Source organism: Ammodytes marinus (genome assembly GCF_949987685.1).
Source record: "Ammodytes marinus genome assembly, chromosome: 10".
NCBI classification, from domain to species: domain Eukaryota; kingdom Metazoa; phylum Chordata; class Actinopteri; order Uranoscopiformes; family Ammodytidae; genus Ammodytes; species Ammodytes marinus.
In genome coordinates this window covers 17,809,035-17,835,240 of record NC_137214.1, presented here as the reverse complement: position 1 = coordinate 17,835,240, position 26,206 = coordinate 17,809,035, and the positions used below count along the sequence as shown (strand labels likewise).

At 40.0% G+C, this 26,206-nt stretch overlaps 1 protein-coding gene across 2 annotated transcripts in view; it reads left to right on the top strand.

Moving 5' to 3' along the window:
- The window catches only part of atp8a1 (ATPase phospholipid transporting 8A1), a 103,600-nt gene that overhangs the window by 46,460 nt on the left and 30,934 nt on the right, over nucleotides 1-26,206 (top strand). For both annotated transcript variants that reach the window (XM_080035558.1, XM_080035557.1), the window contains 12 exons: nucleotides 2,410-2,482; nucleotides 6,225-6,330; nucleotides 8,061-8,143; nucleotides 8,943-8,992; nucleotides 9,377-9,446; nucleotides 10,371-10,455; nucleotides 11,164-11,303; nucleotides 13,060-13,198; nucleotides 16,664-16,728; nucleotides 20,496-20,668; nucleotides 23,001-23,184; nucleotides 25,545-25,655. In XM_080035558.1, coding sequence (XP_079891684.1) covers nucleotides 2,410-2,482; nucleotides 6,225-6,330; nucleotides 8,061-8,143; nucleotides 8,943-8,992; nucleotides 9,377-9,446; nucleotides 10,371-10,455; nucleotides 11,164-11,303; nucleotides 13,060-13,198; nucleotides 16,664-16,728; nucleotides 20,496-20,668; nucleotides 23,001-23,184; nucleotides 25,545-25,655 — 1,279 coding nt within the window. The remainder of the gene's footprint in view (nucleotides 1-2,409; nucleotides 2,483-6,224; nucleotides 6,331-8,060; nucleotides 8,144-8,942; nucleotides 8,993-9,376; nucleotides 9,447-10,370; nucleotides 10,456-11,163; nucleotides 11,304-13,059; nucleotides 13,199-16,663; nucleotides 16,729-20,495; nucleotides 20,669-23,000; nucleotides 23,185-25,544; nucleotides 25,656-26,206) is intronic.

Below are 26,206 nucleotides of genomic sequence, written 5' to 3'. Positions count from 1 at the left end.
TCTCTCTCACACACACACACACACACACACACACACACACACACACACACACACACACACACACGTGCAGAGATCTGCCTTAACAGCAAAGGCGTGTCCCGTCCAATTCACATTTTGGGATTGGGGCCTCTTTTTTAAGGGTCAAACAAAGTAAACGTTTACTGCCATCTGGCACGTGCCAGTTTTAAATGTATTCTTTCCCAAATAACTGTGGGGGAGCAGGACAGCGTGCTGCGTGGCATGTTTGATATGGAACTAGTCCCAGACTATTGATTGTGATCAGCCAGCACCCTTGTTCCCATAGTAACAGGACCTCTGTGTGCTGGCAGATAATCAATAACTGACCGTGCCTCAGAAGACCAGCGACATGGTGACCTGCGCTACCACTGCAGAAGAGAAAAGCTTAGGGCTTCATTCCTTGTACAAGGGTTAGAAACAATAGTAGGGACTCCCATAGATTTTCTGTCCATAATATTTTGCAGCGTTTTCAGTTGAGTTGCAGAATATAGAATGTTTTAATTTCACATGTATTATTATTACAAGGCATTTGAGACAGCTTTGATACATCCATATAGAAATATGTTGCATGTCGTGGGTGTAACCTACTGTAATCAGAGCAAGAAAATATATGTCTTATTTTATGTTATAGTATACAAGTTTTTCAGTAGAAAACATCTGCGCTACTTTGTATGTGTATACAGCATGTACTTTGTACAGACTTGTTTCCCCGGTATGTCCCTGACATATTTGAATAAAGCCTGCAAGTGTGATTAATCTCCCTAATCTCCAGTGCATCTGCGTAGGTGTAACCAATATCGACTCCAGTCCTGCTGTTAAATTGCATTGCATTGCTTTGTTTCTTCTATATATCTTCCTTTGAAAACCTCCATTTGCGGTGCAGTATCTGGGAGTATTACTGGCTACAAACCTTGTATCTTGTGGGATTAGAACGATTTATGGACGCTAATGGCAGATTCAGAAACATTTCTATCAAGCCCTGGTGCCATGGAAAAAGCAGGTGTCTACCTGATCTATTGAACTCCATTTATCACGGAATTATTCATCGATCCCAACAGGACAGCCAGGAAGCAGCTGGTAGCTACATACAAAAACACTGCACCAAGTCACTGTTAGAAGGATAAACCATCCTTTTCTTTTTTATCAAAGAAAATGTCTTTTCTGCAATCCAAAATCTTGTTTTTTTGTCAGTTCGGCATTACTTCTTGTTGTCAATTAAATATATTTTTCTTTTGCTATATCCCAATGGAATGCAAATTATTTAGCATCTTGCCAGTAACAGAAAGCATTTCTGGTACAACTATAAAAGGCTAATTGTATTCCCCGTAATTTGTAATGGCCTGGCTTTGATTACTGTATGAGTAATATGATCTCTTTTAAGCTACCAGACATCCAGCCTGCCTGCTGTGTCCTTGTAGGCAATTTCTCTTGCATTGTTTGATAAAGCCATTTATTATTTATGGAAATGACTCTGAAGTGAATATCATTTATGAAGGGGAAATTAATAAACAAAAGGATGTGATGGGTGCGGATTCTTAGTGCATTGTGAAATGATATTGTCCCATTGCAGGCCTTTGCTCTCACATAGGATGATCCGCTGCTGCCTGAACGGACAGAATCCCAAACATTCAGACTGTACATCACATTACTAAAGCCCAGTGGACCTGCATTTGCATTCTCTCTGCATTGCGGCTGATATTTATTTTTCAACAAATGTCTATTCTGTTGCCACGCAGAACTTGCTGTGTTAACTCAAGTTTCAGATTGGTTTTGTGGGGCCAGTGTCAGTGCACATTAGTATTAACTTCAGCTGAAATTATTAGGTAATTAACTGATTAGTTTGTCAGCAGAATTTTTTTTTGCACTTTTCAAGCTAACCAATGAACATAAACTTGTTGGATCATCTCAAATGTGAGTTTAATTATTGTTAATATGTGATGGCAAACTGTATATGTTAGGGTTTTTGTTTGAATTTGTCACATAGCTATGAAAACATATGTGGCGGACTAATTGGTGGAGGTTATAATCACTCATTGAAGCCCTATAGTGTTATCTTAAGGTTGTGGTAAGATATTAAAACCACATTCAAAACACTCCTGCCAGTCTGCACAGTGTTAGGCAATTGATTAGAGGGGATTTGTTTAAAGTAAGATGTGGAATCATTAACAGGTCAAAAGGCTACCTTTTTTGCTGTTGGCACTTAAAAACACTTTTTTTCGTGTACTTTTTTATTTTCATAAGCATATTTGTTGTCAGAATATGCTCTTAACATTATGCAAATAAATAATTAGTTTTCTAACAGTTAAGTCTCCTGTCACCATGGCTGTAAAGTAGTGCTATCAAGTATTTCAGCGAGTTCTGTATTTCTGACTTATCTCTTTTTTTTTTCAGCCACAGCACACAGTCATCAGAAGAGGCTGGATTTACTGACCCCAGTTTACTGGAAAACCTCCAAAATAATCACGTAAGTAATGCCAGTTTTCCTTGCAACCTGCCCGTAGTGACTGCTGCTATTTAGGACAAAATTAAGAAGGATTGTGTTAGCTTCTGTAATGTCTCCTTGCCGTGGACCTGGAAATGGTAGAAAAGGCTGGAAAATGGTCTTTTAATATCACCTTGATTGAAATCCTGCTGTAGGGTAGATTACTGTTTATTTACAGGCGTGGTAAACACGGACAGGCAGCTCACCCAATTAGCTTATTTTGACAGGATGAAGACATGTGTATTTGCTGATTCCCTGTGCGTAATTGTACTGCTGTACAGCGATAACATTAGTGTGAACTTATGAATATGAAGACCTCCCAAAAATGGCATAAAATAAAATTCTAATTTTTGGCAACTTTGTCTGTTAATATGGACTGGAACATGCATTCGTTTTCCGTCACAGAGATCTAGAGGGAGCAGTAAAGGCCACCTGCTGTAATGGAATGGTTTAAAACTGTGATTGATTGGCTGCTTGAGTCACTCAGCTGCAGGACAGCACAGAGGAGGCAGAATGTCACATCTTATTACATAGAGCAGCACCGCCCAGAGAAAGAAGTAATCCCACTGTGATATTTGCTTTGTTATGACAGCACAGTCTCTCCACACATTGAGTTTGTCTAGGATCGACATTAGTTTCATATTGATAGCCCGGCATCCACTGGTAATTATAGTGCACAACCAACCGCTGTGTAGAAACCAGCGTTTTTAAATCTCTGCTAATAAATCTGCTTATGATTAATGTAATATGCTGTAGTTGTACTAATGCTTTGTTGAAGCTGAATGTCTTAATGTTGTATCACTTTAGTGAGTCATAGCCTTTTCTTCTCATGTGTTTTTATTTTTTTATAAATAAGATAAGTCATCTTTTTTTATGAGAAGGCTCCTGTCATGATGTCGTCATGTATTTGAAAGTTTTTCAATTAAATCCAGACAAACTGTATTAACAGCAATGCAAATAAAGAAATATTTTAGGAAATACACTTATTTGCTGTTTCAGGCCAAGAGTTAGAGGAGAAGATTACATTAACATTCTTATATCCGGCGTAGTGTATAGATAGAGCCAGCAGATGGTTAGCTTAGATTTAGAATTTCTACTGAAAACAGTAAGCCTAGCTCTGTCCAAACATCACACAAACCACCTTACAACACCTTTAAGGCTCAATTATTAATATGTCATGTTAGGTTGATTCATTTGTAAAAGAAAATGAGGGTTTCATATCCTCACTATTTCTAGGGTGCTGTGACTTACTGGGGTCTCTGTTTCTTGCCTGGTATTCTAACAGTGATGATATGAATCGTTTCATTTTGTTTAGGTATATTAAACAGAAGTGCCGGTAGGTGTGCCAGGCTGGTTGTTTCCCCCTGATCCCTGAGTTTGTGCTAGTAGCCGCTAGCTGTAGTGTCATATTTAAAGCACAGGCATAAGGGTGGTATTATTATCTCCAACCTTCAAGACACAAAGTCTAATGAATTCTCACATGTATGACACATGCTAAATGAAACAATGAACTTCAATTAACACCTTATGATCTCACTGTACTTGGCTCTTACGGCCATCAGGGAGCTTCTTACACAAACATTACTAATCTTTATATCATTAATAACACTTTTGTGTCTCTGCAGGCTGATTGTAAGGAGTGGTGTTGGTACAGTGTTGAGGGGGGGGATGTCAGACTAGAGGAGAGGGGAATTAACAGTGCTGACAAAAATAAACATCCCCTGTGGTGCTTTTCATGTTCTCTTGAGTCACTGGACATGTGCCCGCAGAGCTTCAGAAGGCTTTGTGGGTGTTTGTTTGTTTGTTCGCTCGCTCGCCTGGGCTCTCTACTTAATTTTCTCTTGACCCTTCAACTTTTACCACACTGGCCATGTCTGAAGTGATGAGTGTCAGTCACTGTTGCAGTGACATGGAGTACCCAGGAGTCACTGGGGGTGATGGCTGGCAGCACAGTATTAGCTGTCACATCTTATAAGTTACTAGTCTACCACCCTAGATTGTACACACACACACTTTTACTTCTATGCTTGTGAAGGCCCTCATTGACATAATACAATAGTTTGACATTTTTGGATTTTTTTTTTATTGTTTTCTTGCCGAGAGCACATGCCCATCTTCCTTCTGTCTGTTTAATATGAACATTGAGCAAGGAGTGGCTTCATTTTCTCGTAGAGGTGAACAACCCAACAAAATGTGTCACTTTAAAGAAATGTTTGACTCAAAGGGTCTTAAACAGAACTGGCTCCTCATAAAATAAAAAATTAGCACACACACACACACACACAAACAAACAAACAAACAAACAAACAAACAAACAAACAAACAAAACACCATTATGTCCTTCAGAGGATACCTGTCAACCCCTGACCAGCTTAGCATTCTGCTAGGAGGCAGAGCGGGCTCTCACAGCCACCTGGTTTATAATAGATTGTGTACTTTCATTTACAAGAGCCCCTTTCATTCGTCCTCCCACCTCCAGTCGTTTAGTCCTTTGTTCCCCGTTAGAAATCTCTCATCAGAGTTTCCATGGTCAACAGAAGGAACAGATATGATACTATTGTGTGTGTGTGTGTGTGTGTGTGTGTGTGTGTGTGTGTGTGTGTGTGTGTGTGTGTGTGTGTGTGTGTGTGTGTGTGTGTGTGTGTGTGTGTGTGTGTGTGTGTGTGTGTGTGTGTGTGTGTGTGTGTGTGTGTGTGTGTGTGTGTGTGTGTGTGTGTGTGTACTGTAGAATCTGTTTGTTTTTTTATCTTTCACCGATGCATTTATCATTGGTTGCTAGTACTGTGGGTGAACTAGTAACTTGAGCTTATAGTGCTACTGATCTCATTTTTAACAACCTTTAGCAGCCTGATTACTGTTCGCTGTATGACTCAGTCATGGTGTAGCCTTGGAGGTAGCTGATATCTTTGCCTGACTGGCTGGAAGCTGGTGGTCCGGCTGCCTAAGACAGGAGGCTCAGCAGATGCCTGTCCGACCCTACCCCTTGGCTAGTTAGTCATATGTTTCCCCTCATTAATGTAAAATACCCTCAGTATATAGATTAGGCTTTTTTTTCATTAACTGAAAAAAGTTTATATTGCACGCACGTGCCGGAGTCAATGTCTGTCAGCAGTTCTGTGGAATGTTACCAGCTGTCTCTAGTGCCGCCTAATCTGGCTGAGACTGACAAACTTGAGGGTGGTTCTGAATAATAATATTTTGAGTTAATAATAACTATTAGGACCAATTTAATTTTTCCATTTGTGGGACTGTAATTTCTGGGACTATAATTAATTTTTTGCTGCTTTTAACAGGGAAATATTCAGTCGTCTCAATTTGTTTTGCTCTTTGTTCTCTTGGCTGCTAATATGAAATATTGATTTGTGGTGAACAATTAGAAATTGTTATTTTCTAAAAGGTTATCAGTGGGGATACAAACCACAGCAAACAACTCAATGTGCCTTCCCAGTCTGGTCGATGTCGATGATGGCTTGTGTAATGGTCAAAGATCACACAGCTACATTTTGAAGCATTTGTGGTTTGCTTCTCTGCAATACCCAATGCATACAGTATAGTAGTTTGTGAGCAAGACAAAACTGTATTTAACTTAACAGTACTTCCAAACAATTCTTAATGTTTGAATCTGTCAAACAGTACATTCTCTATTGCTCCTTCTGGTTGTTTTGTTGTGACATGCTTTCTTAAAGAACATTTGAAGTCAAAATGCCCTTTCCTCTTCCTGTAGCCTACAGCTGCCATCATCCTGGAGTTCATGACCATGATGGCCATCTGTCACACTGCGGTGCCCGAGTGCACAGATGGAAAAATAATCTACCAGGCTGCATCTCCAGGTACATCACATTTTCATCAACACAGCCTCTGGGTATACAGTATGCTGCCCTGCAGTATCAGTGTATGATGTGTGTGTGTGCACCGGACCCACTGTCATTTGGGAACGTTATAATCACCCAGACAGTCTAGTCTAGTGTCTGGGGCTCAAAAGAAAGAAAAAAAGAAGTCCTTATGATTCTTACATTGTTTATTATCAAGGTTAGTTATTTTGAAATGTAGCAGCTAATCAGAATTACATGTTTAGTGTCCAAACACTCATCATCAAAAGGGCATGTAACTTTGCAAATCTGCACATTTAAGTGTGGGTCCTGCATTTTCTGAACACGTGTGTATTTGTCGATTTCCAAGTATATTGTACAGATGTTAAGCACATCAATCAAGACTGCCGATCGACGGATGCACACAATGACTTGGTGTGAGCTTAATGATCATGCTATGATTTAGAAGAAGAAAAAAATCTAGACTTATCAGACTTCCAGAAAATGTCCTAATATGCTGGTGCTGTGCTGATACTGCCGGATGCCAGGTGCTTTCCTTCAATGAGGCAGTGTCCTTGATTTTTGTTTTGTTTGTGTTGAGCTTTTACATTTTCAATCTAGTGATCTTTGTGTCTAAGCACATGGAACACATCACTACAGCCTCAAGGTAGCAATATTTCATAGACAAGACATTTATTTAATCTTCTGTACAGGACAGAGCCATGAATCATTAGAAAATTCAAATATCCTGTTTACAGAATGCATGGTTTATGTCTAATTATTTGATTTTCAATTTGATTCCTAAGTCTATCATATTCGCTGCAGCGATGACAGACTTGCCAACCAGGAACACATGCCCTTAAAAATGCATCTTCTTAACGCCACAAAATCAACATCGCCAATGAGAAAGTGAAATTACCTACTGATAATCGACTGTTGTTGGGTTAATATGTTTCCAAGATTGGCTGCATTTTACAACATTTGCACATTGGCTTTACCACTTAGACACAGTGGTTGCCCCTAACAGCACAATGTAAACCCCCCCCCCCCTTCCCCCAAAATCCTACCCACCTAATGAACTCTGGAAATGTCACTATGCTTAAAGGCACAATTATGTGATCCAAATGTAAACAAAGAAAAAGTGTTCATGGCAAGAATTGAAAACACTGAAGTTGTGCTTCTATTATTTCCTCTGTGATTTACATTCCTTTCAGTAAATAGACACATGCTTCAACTAAATCAGAAATTATTATTATTATTGTCTGGGCTTTTACTGAATGCATTGATTGGCTTAAAAAGATTGTATCATAACTGTACAAAAAACATGCTGATTCTTTTCATCTTACACTTTGCTTTTCATAGGAGAGATGACTTCTTTTTTTGCCTGATTGCTTAGAACAATTATAGTCTTGTGGTGCTCTGGGGCTTGAAGCAGAGCGGGGATTGGCTGCAAAGAGAAGGGTAGTGAAGTGAACTGTAAAAAACAAGCAGAGAGCTTTTTTTCTCGCCCTGCAGCATCCTCGTGCAAGCTGCAGCTTCACACTACCTGGTCCACAGCTCTCAGCCACTGCCATCACTGTGAAAATGTGTTGAAATGAACTAGTGTTATGTACCAATCATAAACATGGTTCTTATCATGAATGTCAGGTTCAAACTTTAGGTTCTATCTTGAGACAACACTGTGTCTGCCAACACTGTTTTTTTTTGTGTGTTCATCTGTAACATCTTGTGTTTCTGTTTTTGCTTACAAGATGAAAGCGCTCTGGTGAGAGCAGCACGGAGCCTTGGCTTTGTGTTTTCCGGTAGAACTCCAGACAGCGTCATTGTGCAATTGGTAAGTTGTAACAAGACAAGTTTAATGAAAGGCATGCAAGCTATTACACTGATGGATGGATCCACTTAATCTCCAATATGAGTATCATGATGGTCTCGAACAATCCAATAAAAGGAATAAAAGACTGACTTACTATACCGTAGAGCTGTTTCACACTGATATATGAGTGATAATAACGACATGGGTATCGGCTAAATGAAGGAAAATAAACGTAATACAATTTTCTTTGTCGTTAATGATTAAACAAATAATGTTGGAATATCTCTGCGTTTCCCATGTAGTTGCAGACGTAAAAGACAAAAAAAAATCTGATGTTACTTATTTAACTATTGGCCATTCATTTTACCCTGCAGTGGAAGAGTGATTATCTTTCTTATGCTTATTTGCCCAATCCCAATTATTGTGCTTGGGTCTTCAAAAGAGGCTGAGGCAGAAAGGCCAGAACCATTTCCTTCTCTTTCTTTCTTTTCTTCTGCTGAGAGCATGCCGTCTCAAGACGTTTGTCCATTTCCTTAATCTTTATTAGACCTTCTAAAGCTCTCAGCATATATCTCATCACTCAGTCTTGTACCTAGCGGTCTCTGCAATTAAGGAAGTTAATTGAATTCAAGCTTGTTATTCTCCCTGTATCGACTCAGTGCAGGCGACTGATAAACACATTTAAAGTGCAATTAAGGCTGATTTGAGTAGGGTGGCAGGGTTGGCTTGTGCTACTTAAGATAAGTTGTCTCAGAAGCATACTGAGGTTGAGATGTGTCCTTTTTGGATTATGTTAACTTGACTGTCTCTTTGGATTTAGCCCGGAAAGGAGGAGAAGTACGAACTACTTCATGTGCTGGAATTTACAAGGTCAGCTATTTTGATTACTGCATTATTATTTTGATTAGTTACTATATTCTGTGCAACATCTGTGTACGGAATGTTTTTGTCTGCACAGGCCAATGACATACATAAAGATGTATTGGCTTAACGAATCTTAAAATAATTGCATTATATCAGAGTTCTTCCTCTTTATTTTGCCTTTCATTATTTTTTATTATTAATTATTTGTGTGACCTGTGTGTAATATCTTGTCACCCACTTCTTTGTTTTTCTAAATCCTGCAGTCATATTCTAGTTAAAACAGTACTTTATAATATACTGTAGTGGCTGTTACACTTGGTAATGTGATGTCTCTCACTTGCCTTCTCTCCTTATGCCACCTTCTCTCTCACCTATCTCTCTCTCTCACAGCTATAGGAAGAGGATGTCAGTCATCATGCGCACCCCATCTGGGAAGATCCGACTCTACTGCAAAGGAGCTGTGAGTGTCCGTCTCTCTCCATGGCAACGCATGACAGCCCATCACCATCATCGCCACACAAACACACAGGCGCTCTCTCTCCTCTCTTTATTGCCTCTCGCTCTTGTCAGGAAACCTTTACAATGAGCAGCAGCACAGGGGCGAGATCACCGTATTTCACACATGGTATCTCTACAAAGTAAAGGTCGTATGAACATTTAGCCTGCGTTCCAATACCCATACTTTCTGCTATTTAGCATGGTTGAAAAAAGCTTCATGATGTCCCATTAGCATGCTTAAAAATACCCGGTTGCCAACTACATCCGGTCAAGATTTTTAGTGTTATTATCAGCATGCTATTTGGGCGATTCCGACCCACAATCAAGTGCGCACGGGAAGTGACATCATATCGAAGGAGCCCCTATATTCTGCCATGAGCATCAACTAAAATTGAGTAGTTAAAAGGGATTACCATGTGCTTAGTTAGCATAAAGCATAAAATTAAAATTTTTACACAATCATTTCAATCTTTATAGTTTTTTTCATTCACGTTGTATTACTTTGTAGGTAGGTTAAAGTACTTTCTTAATTATCTTGGGTTTGTCTTGATAAATATAGAGCAATGTTTCATTTTATTTTTATGATAAACTTAAATGCGGATGAGTATAGCATAATGCTTGTCTGTGTTATTAGAACACTTCCAGATTAATTTTACAGGATCCAGATACACTAGTTGTGTCTTAATGAATTCCCTTGTAACATATAATTCCACTAAAATGTGAGAGCAATTGGACAAATCCTGGTAGACACAGGACAATGCAACAGAAAATGCAGTTTCCGACATAAGAACACCTATTTGCCCGACATCTCAAGTCTAGGAAATTATTCTTTTTTCCTCCTTCTCCTCTGCGTGTCAATAACCAATTAGTGTTTGTTTCCCTTCAGGACACAGTGGTCTATGACCGCCTGGCAGACAGCTCTAGGTACAAAGAGATCACACTGAAGCACCTGGAACAGTTTGCCACTGAGGGTGAGTTAACAAACACCGCCCCCTGTCTGCTGAAAATAAAACCTTTTTTTAGGATGCTCCCCTCATTTCAGTCTGGTCATTATCACCACTAGATCATCAGTTGCAGCAAAATAAGCTTTTTTTATATTAATTGTTTTATCATTTGATGAATAATCATCATATGAGTCTGGTGAAGTGGTATTAAAGTAAGGCAGTGGAGCTGAAAGAAAATGCATCAGAAACTCCCCTCTTTGTTCTGTGTTCATACTGCCCCCTTGTGTGACACCAGCAAAATGATGTCATTGGGAATATTTGATGTGGGCTAAATATAGCATTCAGGACAGATTGTGAAGTACTTGTGTCACTGCCATTTGGAGAGGCCTGCATATACCTTAGGTTGTAATGTAATAGTAACAGAATAAACATACACAAGATGGTATGGATCTACTAACAGATAATACCACAGTATAGCACACCGTAGTCGGCTACTATTAATGCTGATTTGTGTTTTACGTAGCAGCGAAACGTCCTTTCACAAGCTCAGGATATAAACACTAGTCAGAAATGTATAAAAAAAGCTTAAGTTATTGCTTCTCGTGTACTGTTATTCATGTAACCAAGCAGTGAAGGTCCCCAACAGTTACACTACACTTGCTTTATAAATGGAAAACGTTAAGAAGTCTTGACATTTGACCCATTTGTTGTGACACTGTTTTTTTTTTCCTCCAGGGCTGCGCACTCTGTGCTTTGCGGTTGCGGACATCAGTGAGTCGTCCTATCAGCAGTGGCTAGAGATCTACCACAGGGCCTCCACCTCCCTGCAGAACAGAGCCCTCAAACTGGAGGAGAGCTACGAACTGATAGAGAAGGTTTGTTTAGTGAAAAACTGAGGCGGTTGTGTGGTGAAAGTTCCTGATGGACTACCTGAACTAGTCGGTTTGTGGAATGGATTAAGCTTTGAAAGTTGGTAGCGTTTATCTGGTTACATTCTGCATTAACCGAATGCAGAGGTTTCTTACAAAGCATTTTTTAATAGAGTTTGTGGCATTCCGACTGGGCACACACTGGGCGCACACCTGGAAATGTGTGTGGGGGGGGGGGGGAATCAAAATTGTATGTTTGTGTGTGTGAGAGATTCAAGGCTTCCTCGGCAGGTAGACTTGGTTTCCTGTGAGGTGTGCATGTGTAGAAGCGCTAGCCAAACACAGGAAGCCACAGTCGTAAATCAAGCACTTGGCATGTTCTCCTTGGCTGCTCCTGGCTGCCCAAAACAAATGGAGGCAATCAATCATGAGATAAACATAAAAGCTCTCAGAGAGGAAAAATGTAATGTGCTTTGCTTAATGGGCAGAGTGTGGCACTGTTGCTGCCAGAGTTTGGGGTTCATTGCTTCTCGGGGCCACCCATGCTTAGAAGTGCAACGCAGTAAAGCCACATGGGGGCACAAGAGTTGCAGTTAAAAATTTAAAGACACAGGTCATCTGAAGTTTCTCCTTTATAATCTCTCTCAAACAAAATGCTCAAGTTTGATAACTTACCGTGTAAGGAGATGTGATAAATTACGTATTATTTAGACTTGATTTGAACTAGCTAACAATACACTTTGAAAAGGTCATTTCTATGTCACTGCATTCCCTTTTAGGCTTATTCAATACTAAATGCTTAAATGGATTATTTTTCTTAATAATTATTGATGATTTCCATTACTTTTGCAGTACTGTGCTTTAGGTAATAGTTTGTGAAATCATATTTCCTTATCATCCTTTGACCAAATCACTGTAAACTGCTGCAGTTAGTTGAAATTTGAATTTTTTTTATCTCAACTAACCGCCACCTAAGGAGCAGAAAAACATAAATGCATGACGGCCACTTTACCGGCATTTGGCTAGTGGCTGGTGTTGTGGTCCCAGTCCCACCCTGGCTTGGGGGTTGAAATCCTGATCCAAGTGGTTCTTGTGTCATACTCCACAAAGGGTCTTTTAAGAAAAAACACAAGAACAAACACAGGAACAATAGGACAATTCACATCAAAAAGGCGAATGAGGGACTGATCAGATGTCGTCAGTTCTCCTTCCACTTTTCTGTGCGGTGTGGTTCCAAATGATTAGAGCGGACAGAGTAACAGATGCCCCAGCAGCAGCAGGGCTCAGGTCACAACTTAAAGAACTTCCTCTGCCTTTCCTCTGCTGCTGGCTCCTGTCTCCCCCTCTACCCCTGGGTCTTGTCAAATGTTTGGCCCTGTGATGGCCCCCATACAAGCCCACAACCCGTCCCCAAAGAACCACCATGTTTCCTGGGTAAAAAACACTCACAGTATTATATTTGGGCAGTGTGCTTGTGTGGGACAGATTGTGTCTGCAGATTCACACACACACACACACACACACACACACACTGGGGCACAGGAACATACCCGAAACCCCTTTTAGCCCGTGGTGGGTTTTTCTCTGTGATAAACGAGAGCAGCTGATGAGGGGAAAAACACAAGTGAGTGAGTGACATAATCCCGACACACATGTTTCACTGACACATGATGTTTTAAAGGCCTTCCTCTTTCAATAATGCCATGTACAGACTTTTCTTTAAAGACATTTTTTTTTAACTATTCCTTCATTTTGTGTATAGAACCTGCAGCTGCTGGGGGCCACGGCGATAGAGGACAAGCTCCAGGATAAGGTGCCCGAGACCATTGAGACTCTGATGAAGGCGGACATCAAGATTTGGATCCTGACGGGGGACAAACAGGAGACCGCTATTAATATTGGTAAGATTCAGGGACAGTACGTAAATTGGCGTTTTACTTGGCGGCTGCTCTGGTGTGTATCATGTACTGTACACATGGTCAAGTGTGTTTCATCGCTAAGATTATTTGTAATAATAAAAACAATGGTAAAACCTGCCAAGGGAAATTTTATTTTAATATCCTGACATCATCTGCATCCTTCACTTAAAGTGCAATCTCAATGCACACTTACACACCACACACAGAAAACATATAAAGTTTGATACAAGAAGTTAATTGCTGTTACACTAGCAGACAGATGCTGGTAATGCAGCTGGGTCCGACAGATGAGCGCCAATAAGATCATGCAGTTGACCTATATTTTTTACAGGCTTGAAGCTGCAGAGGCAGAGATATTCTGACTCTAATGCCTATACGCAAGTATATGAGCGCATATGAGAACTCCTGACCCAGCTTGCAAAAATGCGCACAACCCTGGTGAACATAATCAACGTGCGCTCTGGAGATGGAGGTTGCAATCGTCAGTCCTCATGGGCCTATTACAGAGCTAATCAGAGCGTTTCCGTGACCACACTAGTGAACCCAAACAGAGGGGGTCAGGTTTCTCTGCTTGTTTCATACTAAAGTGCCCCTAGCTGCAACATTCAGACCCCTCACGCTTGCGTTGCGTTCACATTTTTTGGTGACACACTCCAGAACACAACAATGGTGAAATCAATCTTACTTAGCCCAAAGTTTCTGTGTTGGCGCTTTTGCGTGGACCATGTTTGGGGTCCCTAGTATGGATAAACCTACAAAAACACTGGATCCTCCATTTCCCATTGGAACTCAATTGCATAATCAAAAGACATCTCCTAAATGCCTACTACTTTCACATTTCCCAGCAGCTAATGCAGGCTTTCTGTTAAACGATTTAGTCTCGAAACTAATGATGACAATATAATATATATTTTCTATACTTTGTTTAATGTCTTGTGGCTCTGAACGAGGATTCCCAGATAGTTTTCACCTTCTGAATTGGGGGCCAGTGAGCTGAATCATTTACATTAAAGACTGTTTGTACCCACATACTCCAGTTAATATTTGTGTGCATCATGACATATACCTGCTTGTGGACTCAAACCAAACAGAAAGTCGCTGGTGAAAGTCATCTGTGTTTATGATAAATTGTGTGCCAGCCTGAAACAGGTTCTCCAGTCAGTCGTGTGCCTCATTCTTCACCCAGCAAGATAAACTACTGACAAGCTGAATGCTTCTCTGTCACACATATCTCGCAAAAGCATCTGTCGCAGAATGCCAGATGATGTATGAGCACACTGCACTGACATGAAATAAATAACATGCATGTGTACACAAGGAGGCAGCTCCCATGGATCTGGCCCCCCTGGAGGTTTTAGCCTTGCAGATGTTATCAAAAAGGTGGATGACTGACCTTTCCACCAGTTTCAGTCAAGTTATCTTAATTCAGCCCAGGTATTATAACTCTTAGACTTGGCTAAACCCTACAAGCGGATCAACCTGGAATACAGGCACATAGTCCTGAAAGATAGATATGAAAAGTAAAGTACCTCGGTTTGTGACTGTACCTACCACTGTGGCCTGACTGAATCAGCCCTTTGTGCCCACTGTGCCCAGATGTGAGAGTGCTCTGCTGCAGAAGCAAATGCTCGCTGGAAGTATTTTTACATGTCCGCCGTTTGACCAAGTTGCTCTGTAAAATCTCCACTCTATTTACTTTTTTTTTTTTCACTGAAAGACGATCCCCATTGCCAGGGTTAATGGTGTACATTTTGCCACACATTGGACCAGGGGAATTTAGTCGATCACATTAAGATTTTTCTGGTTTACCAGGTGCACCAAACCACCCAGATTTCACTCGTGGTACGGAAAACTGGGCACAAATGCATTTGGGTTGACTTATTCTGTGTCTGGCTGGCTGGCTGGCTGAGGAAAAATAAGTGTTTGCTCTGGGACACGCTCCCTAGTGCTGTGAGCTGTTTGTTGAGGGGAGTTAAACGTACGTAATGCTTAGGACAGGTCAGAGCCAGAATTCAATGAAAGGAAAGTGCACGCTGTTCAGCTCTTAAGGAAAACTACTCACTTCATTGAAGGTATTGAGGACAAGAAGTACATAGTACATTTTTATTTTGGCCACAGGGTACATCATTCCCTTTAGCAAAGAGGAAAGAGTTCGTAAACACAACCCCTTATCTGCCTCCACTAATACTGTCTAAGCCGCCTACTTTATAATTTACAGTCAGTCACAAATGTTCAGGTTCACGTTATTTCTACCTCCAAAACACTCAGTCACACAGTATATGGCATCCATATTCGGTGCCCACTGTAGCTAAACATCTTTGCAGTAATTGTTTTTGTTCCTGTTGCAACATTTGAGATTACTGTGACTCGAGTGTCCCTGTGCCACATTCCTCATGTCCTGTGGGAGCAGTGTTTAGTTCCGCCTTAGATGGAAAATGGCCAGGAATTCAACTTTCTCTGGTGAAATAAAAAAGTTTAAGGTTAACACATTAAGCGGAAGGGCTGTGGCAGGAATTGACTTTGGGGGGAAGGGAGCAGAGACGTTGTGTTGAGATGGTAAGACGTTTTCCTCACATTGGCAAATTTTTGGACGTTTGCACCTTTGCACTTAAGAAAACAATCCGCCAGACCCAGACCCCAACCCTGTTTGGTTTTGACTCTCATTTCCTCATGCAAGACCCCCTCTGTGTGTACCATGTGTGCAGCGCTGCGTTTGACTGCAACTGTGTGTTTTTCTGTGTTTTTTTGCACAATCTTATCTCGGTTTCACTCACAGAAAATGCCACCCATGTATTCACCAAACATAGGCTTTGCGGTAACCCTCTTAAAAAAGACTAAAATCTCTTTCCAGACAGAAGCAAAGTGTTGAAACCCACAAATATTCATGTGGTTATGCCACAGATGGCAGCCCTTTCATACAGCCACGGCTGTAAACTGAAGGCTTCAGTCTTGGTTCGGGAAACATTTCTGTATTCCCCAACGTGAGGCTCCTTCTACCACCTTGCTGGTGACCCTGAGCATCTGTCCTAGCCAAGAGCCGAGGGGAATGTTCCCCAGAGGGCCATATTGGGTAACACAGAGTTGCAACTGCCTATTAAAACAGGAAACTGACAAACCCTTGTAAACCAAACTCATTAGTCATGTCCCAACACACTGGTTGTGAACTGTAACATTTTAATTGGTGTCCTTATAAAATGATAAATGAAATAAACTTCAGTGTATTCTACCACATTTTTTCCTTTTTTGTTTCATGCATCGTGTGTGCGTGCGTGCAGGATAAGTTTTTAAGCAACAGCAGGTCTTAAACTACAATTTGATTTGCACTTGAGTTGTTATTTAATTAATTGAAAGTACTTTCTGCTTCCTTACTTTCTAGTTTATTCAAGTCAAATACATTTACTCTATACAACATATGATTTAATTTTCTGTTCTTCTGTTTTAATGTAGGACATTCCTGCAAACTGCTGACCAAGAACATGGGCATGCTCGTGGTGAATGAAGACACTCTTGATGTGAGTATTTAGTTTGTTTTGCTTTACCTCAAATTACCAGACTTCCTTGCAGACAGAACCACAAACCTCAGCAGGGTACATTAGGCCCACTATTGTTCCACCAAATGTTCTACTTAGCCTGTTGCTTCTTCAGATCTACACATTTTTCAATCATTAATTTGAATCCTAATTTAATTTCTCCTATCCAGTGCCAAAAACAAACCTTATCCAATAACCTTATTTTCATTTGTACCTCATCTGTGCTAGGCAATTGATGATCTAATTTAGCCTACTCAATATGACCAGATAAAGTGTGTGCATTCTTAGTATTTCCCTTGTACATTTTCTGCTAATCATATATGTGTAATTTGCCATACTTATTGCACAGATGCATTATGATGTCAAGACTAATTATAACTCAAAACATTTCTGGAAATACTGAAGTGTTTTAGTGCTATCGATGACGATGTTATTCGAATATGAATGTAAAACATTCTAATAAATTGATTTGCTAATCTTGAGGATAAAAATATGAAGACATCCCCTGGGTGTAATAATCTCCTGATCTCATCACCCTCAATCCCTGTTAAAAAATGGTGTTGAAGCTGCAAGAATGAGGCCACAGGAAGCCTTCCACACACACAACCACCACACATCCTAATTCTGCCTTTAACATCTTTTAAGACAACCAGCAGAGAGGTCTGTTAACCCCCGGCAGGAGAGCCTTGTCTGTTGTTTCTGAGACTGAAAAGGGCAAGTCCCTGCAATTCCAGCAGGAGAAAAAAAAGCCACAGATGGAGGAGAAACTGGACTGGATTTAGTTTGTCAGACAAGAGACGGGGCAGGGGGAATGGCGAGAAATAATGGATGAAGGTGGGGGAAGCAGCAGGGGGGTGTTTAGGGGTGATGACGGAAGGCCTTCACTCTGTCAGCCAGTCGTTAAGCGTGATAAATGGAGTTGATGTAGAAATGTGGGGTCGGTGCATTCATAAAGCACACGGACCGGCGCTTTGAAATGTCAGCTCCAATTCTCCTGTGGTTGAGCAGATGCTTACATAAGGCAGTTTGTTAAAACGAAAAAGGAAGAAAAAACTCTTTCCACCAAGACTGAGGGGGCACAGTGAACAGGGGGGCCTGGCAAGCGGGGCTGGTAACTCTGAGTGCTCTTGTTCTGCGAAAGAGAGTAATTGGAGCACATCTTCCTCATTTGCTTTGTTTAGAAAAGGTCATCAAAGGGAGGACAACGCTCAAGACATCCCCTGTACTAAATCTTACTAGAAGTGAAATTCACAAAAAGGAAGTTGTTCCCCAAGGTAGGATTAGGTCATTTTGAACAGCTTTGTCTTCCAGACAGCGTGTTTAATCATTTGGACAGCTTACGGTCGCTTATAAGCATTAGCATATTATTATTAGTCTTTTTAAATGCTTCTGTTACAAACAAAATACATCTGGATCACTAAAAAACTGGAGAACAAATTAAAAATAATAATAATTCAAAACACTCTGCTCTGAGTTCTTTCAGTGAGGTGTTGGTCATAGTATGTGTCCACAAACTTCTAACTAAGGTGGAGTGTCTCAGACAGATGATGACACAACAGCCATACAAATGTCCAGATGCCACATTATGAGTGTCATGTGCTGTTGGCTATATCACTCAAGGGCTATATCAACAATGGAGCTAAGCCTTTATGGAAAGCTCTCGTGGACTTCGGAATGGATGCCACATACCCATGCCAAAACCAAACACTTGCTAGTCACATAGGCTAACCTGCTCATTATAGCCATAACAATGAGTCTTTAGGGGGAGACATGTAGCATTAGAGCTAAAGAGTGAATTATTTCACATACAGCTGGTATAATGGCTTATGCAAAGGGAACGTACGCACACACACACGCGCGTGCGCACACACACTATTTGCGTGTTTTGTTAACTGAGATGTCTCCATGGCTTACATTTTTGGCTTTGTGATTGAACATAGATTTGAAAACTTTTTCCTTTTCATGACCTGTGCTACCTCCCCCCCCCACCACCACCACCACCACCACACACACACACACACACCACACACACACACAGGCCTGCCCACTGCTCACCACCTCATGCTGTTTTACGGACCCCATCAGGGATGGTTAAGTCCTGGCAGCTGCTTTCTGCTTGTATCCTCTCACTCACTTTCTCTTCTCCTGTTAATCCATCATCTCTTTCTGTGCGTGTCTCTCACTCGGCTTCTCTCGCTTTGTGAAACGTAAAGCCCCTTTCTCCAAATATTTCCTTTAAGCTGGGGTTTCAGAGTTTTGTTATGCCAGGCGAAGGTTGCCTGGTCCCCCTGGTACAATCTCACTGCTTTGACATATGTGACCTCAACACCAGACTGGACCCCCGTCTCCCTCACTACTGCTAATGGCCACCATTTCTTAATGATTACAGCTGTTTGCACATTAGGTTTGATACCTTGCATTGTATCAATGCTTTATACATCTGTCTTTTTCAGTCTGTCATTTAATGACAGACGCTGTGTACTAGCAAACCACCATTAAGCCATGAACCACCATTATATTATTTAATTGCAAGTGGTCGCCCTATTATATTGTTGTACTTTGGAATCCAATATATTTTTAAACATGTTTTTTACTTTAACTTTTGTGATGGAAATACCCTTTGTAGTACATCTACCAGTCCCTCAGAAAATGGTTACATACAGAATGTGGTGTTATTTCCTAATGGCTTCAACGTCTGTGGGGAAGATGATTGAATGATGAATACAATGATGATCTCATCATCACTCCATCCATCCAGTCCACATGTCCCTATAACAGGACAGAAATTCCTGTTGTCATTCTCATATTTATGGATTTTCATCATGACTTCATCATGATAGCTGTATATACTGTGTAAGCAAACTTCAACCTTTCACAGACCTTGTCTATGTTATCACCTCATAGCCAAGTCTGAAAGCAATACGAACATAATAAATATAATATTATCAAGAGCAGCTGCTCCACAGCAGTTTGAATTTAGCAAGAAATGTGGACAGATCAGTTTCATCCATTTAATGCTGATGTGAATTAGAGTTTAGATTAGCATTCAGACTCTGAAGGAATCTTATTGTCGTGAGGGGAAAATATCTTTAATATGAATTACAATGGAGCCTTTGCACTTACAGCTCCAATGCAAATTATAATGACACAAGCAGTGAAGCAAATTTATTGAAAAAATATATTTTCATTATCAGACTTCGAAAATGGATTACACAAACAGAGAGGGAGACCTTTGTTGTACGAAGATCCCATTTACTCCACTGTTATTGCTATTGTGTGTGCAATCCTCATGTGCAAATTAAAACTAAATAAAAAGCTTAGAGAGGTCTATACACTGATGTGTCTGTGTAACACATGCAATTTCTTTCTTAATGAACCACTAAAATGTTGCAAATGAAGCACTTGATATATTGAGTAAGTAAATCTTATACTAACTTTACCATAATAAGGTGATCCGTCATTCATAAAACATCTCAGTTTATTTATGAATCTGTTATTCATAGATGTTAATACTTAAGTACCAGGATAACAGATGGTATTATTATCGTGATTGTATATTTGTGGCTGTTCACAAAATGAAAAAAGCGCCAAAAATAACATCATAAAAAAGCTTGTCTTACTTATATATGAATTAATCATAATCCTTCTTTACAGTACATTGCTCACATAATCTAACATCATATCTCCTCTAGCAGCTATAACACTATAAACTATAGACTCACATTAATGATATGTTTTCCATCACACAGAGAACAAGGGAAACGCTCAGCCATCACTGTGGATTGCTGGGAGATGCCCTCTACAAGGAGAACGACTTTGCTCTCATTATCGATGGAAAGACTCTCAAATATGCCCTCACCTTTGGAGTACGACAGTACTTCCTGGACCTCGCCCTGTCCTGTAAAGCTGTCATATGTTGCAGGTAAGATTGACTCCTACACAATAAAAAAAAACTATAATAAATTACCCTGACCAAAATGTTTTGATTGCCAAAAATACGACAAAACTTAAGTTGAAGTGGATTTCGTTTATCCACTTCAATTCTTTAATTGTCCCCTTTTTGCAATAAATAATCTGTTGTTTCTCTACACATCAATTCATTGTGTTATTGTCTATAGAATGTCAGCCAATAGTAGTAATGTCCTATGGCAAAATCCCAAAGCCCAACTTGGTGTCACAGAATTATTTGTTTTGTCAGACCAGTAGGCCAACACCCAAAGATGTTACCATCATTTTACAATGATACTACATCACATGAGATGCTGAAAGTAAGTCATGTTGGAAATACAGAAATTAAATGAAAAACTCTATAGTTGCACTGCAACGTAGTATACCTTTGCTACAGAGGTTATTATTTTAATGGTAGCAGTTTTAAAAAGCGTGAGAACTAATAGTACATTTAAATAACGACTCAAGATTATGCAGGTTCACTGTTGACCTGCCCAGGCCACATAAATAATAGGAAGTACTTATTGACTCAGGCAACCACAACGGGATCTGGGGCCATAAGTCAGCACCATGTTTTCAGAACAACAGCAAACCTTACGACTTAGTGCATTATGTAACATTTGTATTTATTTGACCCCCCCACCTCCACCTGCCTTTGCTTTGCACAGACTCCGTGGGCACTGAGAGACACCACAAGATGAATGAGACCTTTTAATACCATGGGGAACATAAACATTAACAGTTTCACAGCTTAAAACAGACATGCACTTTCATGACATCATCTCTGTACTCTACACTCAACCGAACCCTCTGGTGCACTTTTCCATCAGTGAGAGCGAAGAGTCAAGTTTAAAATCATGTAAAGGAAGAATTATAAGCCATGTCCCAACCATTACCTAATGATTGACTTTACTTAATGGACTCTGGTAAAAAGAATGTCTTCCCTTTTAGGGGACGAAGAAAGAGTAGAACACACAGTGGCGATGCATTTCAGTGAATATGATAAGTAGTCTTTGCAGTAGTTGTAGTTCCCAGCTCCCCACACAGTCCATGTCTTATCATGGCCACTCAACATAGTGACTTAAATTAATTACAAATATAAAATACAAAATACATATGTATGTATGTGTATATAAATACATATTGACTACCTTTAACAGGACACACCAGAGTCATCACTATTGCAGCCAATTGGTTTAAAAAGTCAGTCACCTAACTAAATAGAGTGTAGTCAAGGGGATTCAATTGATTGTAGTAGTAATATAAATGTATCTGGCATCTTTGTGGGTCACTATCATTGCAAGAGACAAAGAAACACTCTAAGCATAGCCTCATTAAATCTACTTTGATTCAATGTTGTAATACAAAACAATGAAACAAAGTCTAGTCAGAAGCACCTTCACTGGCTTCAAGTTGCAGTCTCCCGAGTGCTTAAAGGCCTACTTCACCGGTTTGAATATGAAGGTGAATTGAATTCTGAGATCCTATGTAGTATAAATGTGCAAAAAAAATTAAAATCGGTTCATCCTAGCCTGAGAAAAGGCAGAAAGAGTGTTTTTTTTAACCCTATATTTCTCCTTCTCGTGACATCACAGAAAGAGAAATATAGGGTTAAAAAAAAACGTACTTGTAAATATTACTGTGATGTCACAGTAAAAGACATCACAGTAATATTTACAAAGTAATTTTTTTTTTTAACCCTATATTTCTCTTTCTGTGATGTCACGAGAAGGCCTTTTCTCAGGCTAGGATGATCCGATTTCAATTTTTTTCGCACATTTATACTACATAGGATCTCAGAATTCAATACACCTTCATATTCAAACCGGTGAAGTAGGCCTTTAAGTGCCGTCTTAATTTACTTTTTTGTAATTCTTCCGGAAATTTGTGCACATAATGCCCCTGTGTTTATCTTATGGGTGTTCACTGTTCACATAGTTTGGCACGACTGTTTGCACACCTGAACCTACGGTACTGTTCTCCAAAGTTGAGGAATAGCTTTGGATTTTGCCAAGTGCTTATCTCAATACTTTATTATTATTAATATTATTATATGCACGCCCAAATTTTACTTCTCAATACTGGGAGAGTAGGAAATAAAATGTCTTGTGTAACACATTCTTCAGTGATATGTGGTCTGACATCTACTCTCCATTGAGTTGCCTTGCCTTTGCACTGTGTACTGTGTGACTCGCTGTTGAAGCCAGATTAATGGCACAAGAGGATTCACACAAAAAGATGTTCTTGTTTCATGGCACATTAAATACACATTGTATAATATCCACTGTGCTACTGCTCCCTTTTAGAGTATCTCCTCTTCAGAAGTCAGAGGTGGTGGAGATGGTAAAGAAGCAGGTGAAGGTGATCACGCTGGCCATTGGTGATGGTGCAAATGATGTTGGAATGATCCAGACAGCTCATGTCGGTGTGGGAATCTCTGGCAACGAGGGCCTGCAGGCAGCAAACTCCTCTGACTACTCTATTGCCCAGGTGAGCACAATGGCAGGGTGAAAATAGAAACTTATTGGTTCAAGTAAGTTGTTTCCTCAGTAGTATGATGGAAGATATAAGTATCTAAAGTTGGAACGTAAAGAGTTATTTACATTAAATAACATACATTTGCATTTTTTTGCAACTAGAGTTTCACATAGTGTCAGGTACAATCATGCTTATGCAGTTAAGTCAATTAAATTGAATAAAATGTGATTGATAAACTACTATTCAGACTAGAATTAGAATATTAACTTTGAAACTGTTAAACAGTTATCATTATATATGTATGTTGCATCAGATATTTACACACTGACGTCTATGTAAAAGTATTTATTCAAAATGAAAAGCATGGGAATCAGATGCCAGGTTTCACACTTCTGCAGTGTTTGTTTTTTGACTTGATCATGATGGGATGGGTTTGTGACCCTGCAGGTGCAGATTTGCCAGGTTTCCATTGATATCTATGCCCTTATATATCTCTCCACAAATTGTTAGTCCTGTTATTGTCTTCACAAGTGTAATATGTGTTAGTGATAGCTTGGCACATTGTTCTGAGTAACAATAGGTCATATGTCTGCTAGGGTATTAGCTTGTATAGTGAAGTAGGAACACCTGTAAAAACAGGCATCTGGTGACGCCCAAGTCCCAACATGACTATACAGAAAGTGATCCCGGGAAAAAGCTACTTAAATACACACTTATGTCCCAGTAACCAGTTTGTCTGAAACCCTGTATCTGTGTTGATATGTGATACACATAAGCAACAAAAGCCATGGAGTTCCCGTATCAAGGCTCTTTTTTCTACTCTGCATGCCACTCAGTACATCATGTTTCTATTACAGCCACAGGGCTTAAGAGTATGGGAAACAAATAGTTGACTAAAAAGCAGTGTACTCTCTGTGCTTCAGTGCACTATTTCAATTCAGGGAGAGACTTAGGTTGCATGACATGTACAAGTGTATGTCTTTTCAAAGAAAGGTGGCCTCTTAGAATCCATTTAGGTTGTGTCCCAGCATTAAATTAAATTACTCCTCCAGACTTTCCATATATTGGCGTAATGGTACATTAACTATAATTTACTGAATGCAAAATGAAATCAATCCTAATAACTTGTTTTTCTATACATGATTTATACTCTTCTAAAGTATCAGAGTAGCTCCTTGCTGCTTTAGATTATTGATGAGCTAGTTTTTTAAGATGTAATACTTGAAAGCTCAGAGTTATTTATTGAAGCAAGTGGAGAGTGAAGAGGCTTTGGACTGAGGCACCTCTGCTCTCCATCTGTCATCAGCTCAGGTTTGTGTTAACTGATGTTTGATAGGAGCATTCGAGGGGGTCAGACAAACTGTGCTGTTTTTTCACAAAATAATTCTAAAAGACAAGAAGGCCTTCAAATAAACAAAATTGTGTTTTTTTCCCCCCCAAAATCTGGACTGGTTTCTGAGACGTTTAAAGAACCTTTCCTTTTGTCGGATGGCAAGTGTATATTGTGTGCTTTGATTTTTGTACTGGTGACTAATGGCCTCCACACACATCCTACCTCTACTGCGCGTCTACCTCGCGTCTGCGTCTGACTTTTTGTCACTGACCGTGTAATCAACCTAGAGCGGGCACACATCCAACCTCAGACGCACTGCTGATGCACGTCGGAGGCACGTCTGCAGCGACGCTCCCCTTTACCTCAGGAGGCTCGCCTATTTTTTTCTGAGAGCCGTGCGTCTCTCTCGGGTCTCTCTGCTTTAACTGATAGAGAAATACTCTGCTGAGAGTCATATTGACTTCATACCGGCAGCTTTCGCTGTAGTTTCACCATTTCCTGGTGTGTCCCTTTCAAAATAAAACTTCCAACAAGTGAAAATGTGGCAAAAAAAAAAAAAAAAAAAGGCAATGGGGCGCACGGATTACTGTCCAGACTCAATATTAGACTCAGTATAAATCATATGCATCATAAATGACAGGAAATAACTTAATTTTTAATGTGAATTATCTATGAAAACTCTATATAGAAAGATAGGGCTTTTAGAAGCAGCGCTGCTGCAGCAGCAGCAGCAGCTGCTGAGACGTTCCATGTGTGTCCGAGAAAAGTCTGCGAGACGCAGCAGTAAGGTACGCGCTCCAGAGGTAGACGCAGGATGTGTGCAGAGGCCGTAAGATGAAACACACCTTTAAAGCTTGTACCATTTGAATCACAGTTAAAAAAATGCTGCTGTTTTCTTTAATCTTGAAGTTCTTGTAACTGCTTTACCTTTCCAGCCATGATCCGTGATTATGAGGAACCATTACACAGTGTACTGTACACACACTTTTGCTATTCATTAATCTTGTTGTTTTCCTCCATTTGCTTCCCTCCCACACAGTTCAAATACTTAAAGAATCTGCTGCTCGTCCATGGAGCCTGGAATTACAACCGGGTATCCAAGTGTATCCTGTACTGCTTCTACAAAAATATTGTCCTCTACATCATTGAGGTAAGTCTCTGACAATCGCTCATAAGAGTATCTGAGAGTCATGAAATGAACCAGATCTGAATGCAAAGCATTGAGTTTTTTCCCACATGACATGATTAGGTAAAGGCAAAGATTCCTTGTTAGAGTTTCCATGTTTGTATTGCTGTTGACTGGCCCTTCACATTAGCTGCCAGTTTGTGCGGCTCTTGGGTGAATGGTTTGAGTTTTGACATACCTGGACAGAAAGTATGAACACAAACTGGAAAACTCATAGTGACGCAGCAACAGTTACCAAGGACACACTCTAGCTGTTTAACTGGAAGTCTGCGTTTAGGAAATCTTTAAGGCATTTTTTGATGATTAGAATATTTAAATAATCAGGAAGTACAACCATCTCACTAGCAATGCATCACCTTTTTGCCCTGGGATTAAAATATATAAATTTTTACCATTTATAGGCCTACTGTGTTGACAGCAGATATTGGCAGAAATGTACACAGTACATTGAAAGATAAAAATGCAGAGTGTTTATTAAAATGTATTAAAAGTGGGTGACAAACAAATAGTGTGGT